Raw genomic sequence first — 7,817 nt, 5'->3', positions numbered from 1 at the left:
GGCAAAGCTATTCAGTTGTTGCTGTGAGTTATTTAAATGGAGGATGGAGTCAGACTTTAAGCTGCTGGACTCAGTCACTATATCCTGTTGTCCTCATAGAACCTGGACACACAGACTCACCTGTGACACAGTGACACACAGTGTGGGCTACACACACATTAGAAAGTGGATCAGTCACACTTGTGCAATCATTTGTTGTGCTGGGAAACCATGAACACTTTGAATCACATTAATGGCTTTGTTACAGCAACATTCAATCATGAGTTCAAAAGTAGTGCATTGTGTACTTATTTTAATAGTACTGCAGTATGAGAAGTGCAACATTCAGTGTGCAGAAACAGATCAGGTGCTTTCTAACAGCAGTGTTCCCTTTAACACAGCAGCAGTTCAAATATTTCTGTCAGTCTGAGCTGAAACATGAATCTAATCAAATATCAAATCAAAGTTCTTTGCCTCTGCCAGGACGTTAACATTTGATCTAGTTTTTTACAAAGTTCCCTCAGCGTCCAGAGCCACCAACATACCTTTGATCAACAGCAAGTGAACATTTATAAATGTGTGTTTGCAGAACAGGAAGCAGCAGAACTATTGTTCTGTTATCAGGCAGCAGCACAAACGCTCATCAGCTCATTTACTGTGCAGGACTTTGAGTGTGTGAAGTGTGTGTTTGTGCTGGATTTCCTTTGGAGAATCTCAGTCAGAAACCAGACAAAGAAAAACTCTTTCAACAGTCCAGGTTGAGTTGACAACATGAACTGCATTTATCTTCCTCTGACTTGACATGTTCTTCCTCCTCTGCACCGAGCCAGCTGCTAAGACTCACAAGCTCATTGACATTTTCTGATGATAAAGAAACTCTCTTCTTCTGCACAATATGAGCAGCAACAGAGAAGAAGCTTTCACAGGTACAGATGTTGCAGCTGTGGCCAAGTACATGTGCTGCATGTTGGAGCAGCACTCTAATGGACAGGCCTCTGTACTGATGGTGGGCTCTGCTCTGTGTCCACCACACTGTTCTCAGCTGAGTCTTCCTCCTGTTCACACTCTGATCAAGCATGTTCACGTTGTAACGCCGTGGCTTTCGTAGTCTCTCCTTTTTCTACAGCTCATGTGTTCTTCTTGTGACGCTGCGTCTTGAGGCTCATACATGCCGTCATTTGTTGATCCTAAGAACGTTCCTCAGACCGACTTCTTCAACAACAGATAACTTTAGTTGTATCAACACTGCCTCCTGGAACAGTTTAAAATGAACATGTCAAAGATCTGTACCTGTCTCCATGTTTCTGTCCCTGCCCCTTTCTTTCTGTCCTGGGTCATGTGAGCGCTGCAGTAGTATTAGGCCCACCCTCAATGCTCCCATTGGCTGAGACGCATAATGACGCCCATTTCAAGCCAGCACTGATCAACATCCCTCCTGTGACCCATGGCTTTTATATTCAGAGCCAGTGAGCACTTTCACAATAATCATGATTTTAAAAACTGTGATTAAAATAATTGCTGACGTTAATCAGTTAATGAGTTAACGAGATAATAACAGGTTAAGTTGCCCTAATAATTAGACTTTGGTGACAAACTGATGTGATCTCCATGTTTCCTTTGTTGGACTGTGGGCGAGTGTCAGAACTGAATGTACTGAGTAACATGTAGAGTTTAAACATGTGTCAGTTCCAGTTTTAGAGCTCTAAAGTGCAGCTATCATGTTAGGAATATGTTAGGAATGTCATGGTCCTGGGCCATGTGGGCCCAGTATTCTTAGTTCTTTGTATTCTCGTATTTCGTTCCTTATTTAGGCCATGTCTTCTGAGTTGCCCTGTTGTGTTGTTCCCTAAGTGTTTTTCCCTTCATGGCTCTCTCCCCCCTGTGTGCCCTCTATGTATTGATGAGCCCTCGTCTCCCTTTGTGGTTGTTTCATGTTTCCCCAGCCCGTTATGTCTGTGTTTTCCCCGTGCTCTCTCTCCTCCTGTCGGAACCTCTGTGCCTCTACATGTCATGTTCAGTTCACCCCGCCCTGTCTCGTTATGATTATCAGTGTCACCTGTGTTCCCCGTGTGTGCCCACTTTCCTCGTTTTCCCTCTGTGTATTTCTGTCTGAGTCTCCCTCTGTTCGGCGTCGTGTTCTCCCTCATGTTGTGTGGATCTCCCTGTGTCTCTCTGCGTATGTTAGTTTACTTTTCCCAGTTTAGTTTTGTATTTCCTATGTTCTGCCATTCCAGCATTAAAGCTGTGATTTTGAGTTCATCCCCGTGTCTGTGAGTTTTGCGTTTGGGTCCTCCTCCTGCCTGCCACACAGCGATCCATGACAAGGAATAGACAGGAACACTGAGCACACTGAGGTCAAATCTTTATTTTACCACTCGCTGCATTCTTGATGTTCATGAATTCAGCAGCTTCATGATTGTCTGCAGCATTAATCTCATATTTCCATTAAAAGTGTTGAATTTGACTGTTTGATGTTCTTTATGATCTCTGGCACCAGTTCATCTGTAGGCTGAGCTCAGTCCATCCAGTTAGTGAAATGATGTTTAAAGGTCTCCTTGTTCTGTGAGCGTGCACAGATCCTGAAGCAGAAAGCCTGGGTTACAGAGAAATGATCATCACTGTGATGATGCTCATCGTCTCTGACTGGGATTTGAGGTTTTGTCAAAGCAGCAAAGAAAGCCTGGCTATGTTGGACTGGGTGTGGCAGCAGCTCCCAGTTTGAGTTCAGGAGACAGACACCCTCTCTACTTTGAAGATCAGCTTCAAACTTTCCTTTTTAATAAAGCTTATAGTTCGAGCTGGATCAGGTGACCCTGAACCATCCCTTAGTTATGCTGCTATAGGCTCGGGCTGTTGGTGGACTTCCCATGATGCTCTGCTTTCTTCTCCCCACTTTTCACTCCTGATGCTTTTATATGTCAGTACTGCATGTCCTTAACTTTTGTCTCTCTGTTTTGTTCTTGTCTCTCTGAGCTCATCTCTTCTCTTTCCCCTCACCCTGCAACCAGTCATGGTAGATGCTCCTCCTGGAGCCTGTTTTCACTGGGAGGATCTTTGTGTCAAAGGGAGTTCTTCTTCCCACCATCACCAAGTGCTGCTCACACTGGTGGCGGTTACCTTACACTGTTAAACAGCTTCAGATGACTGTTGTTGTCTGCTGGGTATTGTCACTTATAAATAAAGTTACAATGGATGGATAGATGTTATTGTGACAAAGAGAAAACAACTGTTGACATTGTTGTTTTGTGTGTCTGCAGTCTGTCAGGCTGTCTGATCACAGAGGAAGGCTGTACTTCTCTGGCCTCCGCTCTGAGCTCCAACCCCTCCCATCTGAGAGAGCTGGACCTGAGCTAAAATCATCCAGGTTATTCAGGAATTAGGCTGCTGTTGGCTGGACTGAAGGATCCAGGCTGGAGACTGGACACTCTCAGGTATGGAGAGAATGTCTGATAGAGGAGGAAGAGCTGGAAACATTTCCTGTGTCTTTCACTCACTTCCTGTTTGTTTCCTGCAGATGACACATGAACAATCACACATGCAGGAATATTTTCAGGGACAGACACACTAGTCTAGCTGGATAGTTCATGGATATTTATGTAGGGGTCTCCAAGGAGTCTGTTTGCAGGAACATTTAGGTCACAGGTGTACCTGATATAGATGCCAGTGTACCTAATAAAGTGTCAGCTAACATTTGGAAATGGAAGCTTAAATAATGACAAACTGTACATTCACAGCTGAATTCACAATAAATTTGTTCTGAAGTGCACATTTTTCTGTTATTGTTCTCAAACAACAGAATGAGAATGAAATATTGATTCTAACAGGGCCCATAAACAGCATTAGCTTAGCAGCATTAGCTTATCAGAGTTTCTATCATGGTCACAGAAATCTTTAGCAGAGAAAAGTGGCCTACTTAGCAATAACTGCTCAAGTTGTATAAAGAAAGGGAAAACAGTATTAGCATTAGCTGCTAATGGCAGCTTACTTAGCATAAACTCTTCACATCTTTATAATGCAAGGGAAAGGAGTCACTCATGGAAGCCTATTTAGCATTAACGTCTCACATCATTATAAAACAAGAGAAAAGGGTATTAGCATAAGCTACTAATGCTTATTCACCTCAAATTAGCTTTAGCTGCTAATGGTAGCCTACTTAGCATTAACTCCTCACTAATATAATGCTAATTCATATCAAATTAGCATTAGCTGCTCATATTGTTATAAGGAAAAAGAAAACGGTATTAGCATTAGCTACTAATAGTTATTCAGCCCTAATTAGAATAAGCCTCTAAAAGCAGCCTACTTAGCATTAACTCCTCACATCGTTGTTACCCAACGGGAAAGAGTATTAGTATTAGCTACTATCATTTTTAATAAGTAAGAGAAAACAGTATTAGCAGTAGCGCATAATGCTAATTCACGTCAAAGTAGCATTAGTTAATAATGGCAGCCTACTTAGCATTAACTGCTCACTAATATAATGCTAATTCACATCAAATTAGCATTAGCTGCTCACATTGTTAAAAGGGAAAACAATAATAGCATTAGCTGCTAATAATTATTCACCTAATTAGAGTTAGCCCCTAATGGCAGCCTAGTTAGCATTAACTCCTGACATCGTTATAATACAGGGGAAAAGGGTTACCATTATCGGATAATGCTAATTTACATCAAATTAACAATAGTTAATAATGGTAGACTTCGTATCACTAGCTGCTGTCATTCTTACAAAGCAAAGGAAAACAATATGAGCATTAGCTGCTAATGCTTTTTCATCTAAAATTAGCATTAGCAGCTAATGGCAGCCTACTTAGCATTAACTCCTCACTAATATAATGCTAATTCACGTCAAATTTGCATTAGCTGCTAGCATCAGCCTACCTAGCACTAGCTGTTCACATTGTTAAAAGGGAAGAGAAAACGATATTAGCATTAGCTACTAATAATTATTCACCCCTAATTAGAATTAGCCGCTAATGGCAGTATACTTAGCATTAACTCCTCACATTGTTATAATGTAAGGGAAAAGAATTAGCATTATCTAATAATGTTGACCTTGGCCCACTGGAAAAGTTCAGAACTAAAGATTTAGGAGTGTTTCTCGATAGCTCTTTCTCATTTGAGAAACAAATAAATTCTGTTATTAAAACCAGCTGTAAGGTTTATATTGTTGATTGATGCTTAGAAATATTTACTCATATATGCTTAGAGTTGTATAATCGATTGCATAATGATAGAGGTTTGATCCTGAGTAGTCTGTAAAGACTCTGTGTGCCTTCCAGAGTGCTCTGGCATGCACACACCACTTGGGGCCATGAGAGAGGTCGTACCCTCTCTTACTGATTTATGGTGTAGGACAGGGGTCTCAAACTCAATTTAGCTGGGGGCCGCTGCAGGCAGAGTCTGGGTGAGGCTGGGCCGCATTAGGTTTTCCACAAGAAAGGCATGGTTAAAAAATTCCAATCTTCTCAAATCTCTTTATTTTTATTTTTTAACACAAAATATGAAAAATAAATAAACAAATTAAGAATTAATAAGAAAATAAATCAATCTGTAATACATAAATAAAATAATAATAAGATATTTTTAGTCAGTGAACTTGTGTGTTTCTTTCAGTCTTCTATATCTGCTGTATTTAGATTGAAATGTCTGTATTAACAGTTCTATAACCTTCTTCTGAACATGAATGGAACACTGTAGAAAATGAACTGTTCTTCTGAACATGGCTTCTCTTGCCTACTCCTTGCTGCTACAGACCTGGCAGCGTTTCCTCTCGCATAGCCGAGCCAGATTTGGCCTGAGGGAGGAAGCAGTTGCGACCCTCAGTATGTCTTGAAGATGATCATCCGTAAGTCTGGACCTGTACTTGGACTTATTGAAGTTCAAAGTGGAGAAGAGCTTTTGGCACAAGTATGTGCTACCAAAAAGGCACATGGTCCGCTTGAACATTCGGGAAAGCCGAGGGAAACTAGGGCTCAAGTCTCTCAAAAATTGTCCAAGCTTGTCTGCTTTTCCACTCACCTCCCTGAACTTTGCTTTGAGTTCAGAGTTGCACTGCAGCTCAATGAGCTCCATTTGAAGCACAGAAGGGGCATCTTGCACATCAAAGGAGAAGGGGTCCGCAAAAATGTGAAAGGTGGCTCTGTGTGTCTTGAAGTCAGCAAATCTGTGATCAAATTCCTCCTGTAGCCTCAAAATGACATCAACATACTCGTCAGCACTGAATGGTGTGCCTGCATCCAGGAGTGCCTTGCATGCTGGGAAATGGCAAAGGTTTGTCTGAGAGAGCTGAGCTGTCCAGAGCGCCAGTTTTGTGGAGAATGCTCTCACGTTGTCATAGGCAGCACTGACAAGTTGCCCCGGGCCTTGTAACGTCTTGTTCAGTACATTAAGCTCATGTGTCATATCAACAAGAAAAGCTGAGTCCATGAGCCATTTGGGATCAGTTAGCACAGGAACACTAACTCCATCCTTCTCCATGAAGGCTTCACTTCTGCTCTCAACTCAAAAAGTCTCTTTAATACATTTCCCCTGCTGAGCCAACGTACCTCAGTGAAGTCGAGCACATCCCCATATTCTGACCCCATTTCCTCTAAAAAAGCACAGAACCTTCGGTGCTTTAAGCCCCTGGATCTGATTTGGTTGATGCATTTCACAACAATAGACATCACATTGTCAAACTTCAGGCATTTGCTGCAAAGGACCTGCTGATGGATGATGCAGTGCAGAGCAATGGCCTCCTCCACGCCTTCCTCTTCCAGTTTGTTTTGTGCCACCAGTCCATGTTTCCTCCCTGTCATTGATGGCGCTCCATCTGTTGTTATTCCAACAAACCTCTTCCATGGCAAACCAACATTCTCAATGGCATCACACAGCTTGTAAATATCTGCTGAGCGGTGGTCTGGCCATGCATTGGAATTACTGTGAGCAGCTCCTCCATCACTTCAAAACTGTCATCAACACCACGGACATACATTGGGAGCTGGGCAGTGTCGGTGATGTCTGTGGTCTCATCAAGAGCGACTGAGTATACACTGAAACATTTGGCTTTCTCACACAGTTGGTCATAAATGTCACTTGACAGGTCAGAAATGCGATCTGCTGCGGTGTTGGCAGAAAGGCTGATGTTGCTAAACTGACCTTTCTTTCCCGGACAGACTATATTTGCAGCCTGCAATATGCACCTTTAGACAAATGCACCTTCTGTGAATGGCTTCCCTGCTTTAGCAATCATCTCACTAACCACGTGGCTCCGACTGCTGCATTATTCTCTTTGGTTGCTTTCTTGGAGAAATCTTGCTGCCTCAGTAGCTCTGTTTTAAGACTGGCAACCCGGTTCGCTCTCTCGTCTCCCTGGTATTTTGCATCCAGCTCAGCATGTCTAGTTGTGTAATGACGTTTCAAATTGTATTCCTTGTGCAGCGCAACTTTCTCTGTGCAAATAAGACAGGTCGGGGTGCCCCTGTGCTCAACAAAGAAATATTGCATTTCCCACTTTTCCTGAAATTGTCGGTGCTCATCACCAACCTTTCTCTTCACCGCAGGCTTTGAAAAAGACATGTTTGGGGCTATGTGACATTTATAATTCTACTTGGTGTCACTGTCGCATTGAAGTTTCAATCAAGCGTTTAGCCGACGGACGGGGAACGTCTCAACGCGTAGAGAACGTCATTTCTGCTTCTTTTTCTTGCAACCGTAGCACGGCGATCGGCAGATAAAAAGCCGGTAGCAGTCTCCTTTGTTTTTACGCTCGATGTTCATGTCTTTCATGACGACACGAACACCGTGGCGTTTGCAGATGGTAGAAAGTGCAGGGATAGCGAGCGCAAAAAAGGCGA

The 7,817-nt window shown here is 42.6% G+C and overlaps 2 protein-coding genes across 3 annotated transcripts in view; both read left to right on the top strand.

Annotated features, from left to right (window-relative positions):
* LOC145424230 (uncharacterized) overlaps positions 1-7,817 on the top strand; it is a 236,558-nt gene that overhangs the window by 198,525 nt on the left and 30,216 nt on the right. The gene's annotated exons all lie outside the window — the stretch shown is intronic.
* The window catches only part of LOC145419370 (protein NLRC3-like), a 30,745-nt gene that overhangs the window by 18,099 nt on the left and 4,829 nt on the right, over positions 1-7,817 (top strand). For both annotated transcript variants that reach the window (XM_080297081.1, XM_080297086.1), the window contains exon 8: positions 3,237-3,410. In XM_080297081.1, the coding sequence (XP_080153207.1) occupies positions 3,237-3,333 (97 nt within the window). In that variant the 3' untranslated portion in view covers positions 3,334-3,410. The remainder of the gene's footprint in view (positions 1-3,236; positions 3,411-7,817) is intronic.

This window comes from Astatotilapia calliptera, chromosome 3, assembly GCF_964374335.1.
Source record: "Astatotilapia calliptera chromosome 3, fAstCal68.1, whole genome shotgun sequence".
In the NCBI taxonomy this organism is placed as follows: domain Eukaryota; kingdom Metazoa; phylum Chordata; class Actinopteri; order Cichliformes; family Cichlidae; genus Astatotilapia; species Astatotilapia calliptera.
This window is presented reverse-complemented; position numbering and strand designations above follow the sequence as displayed.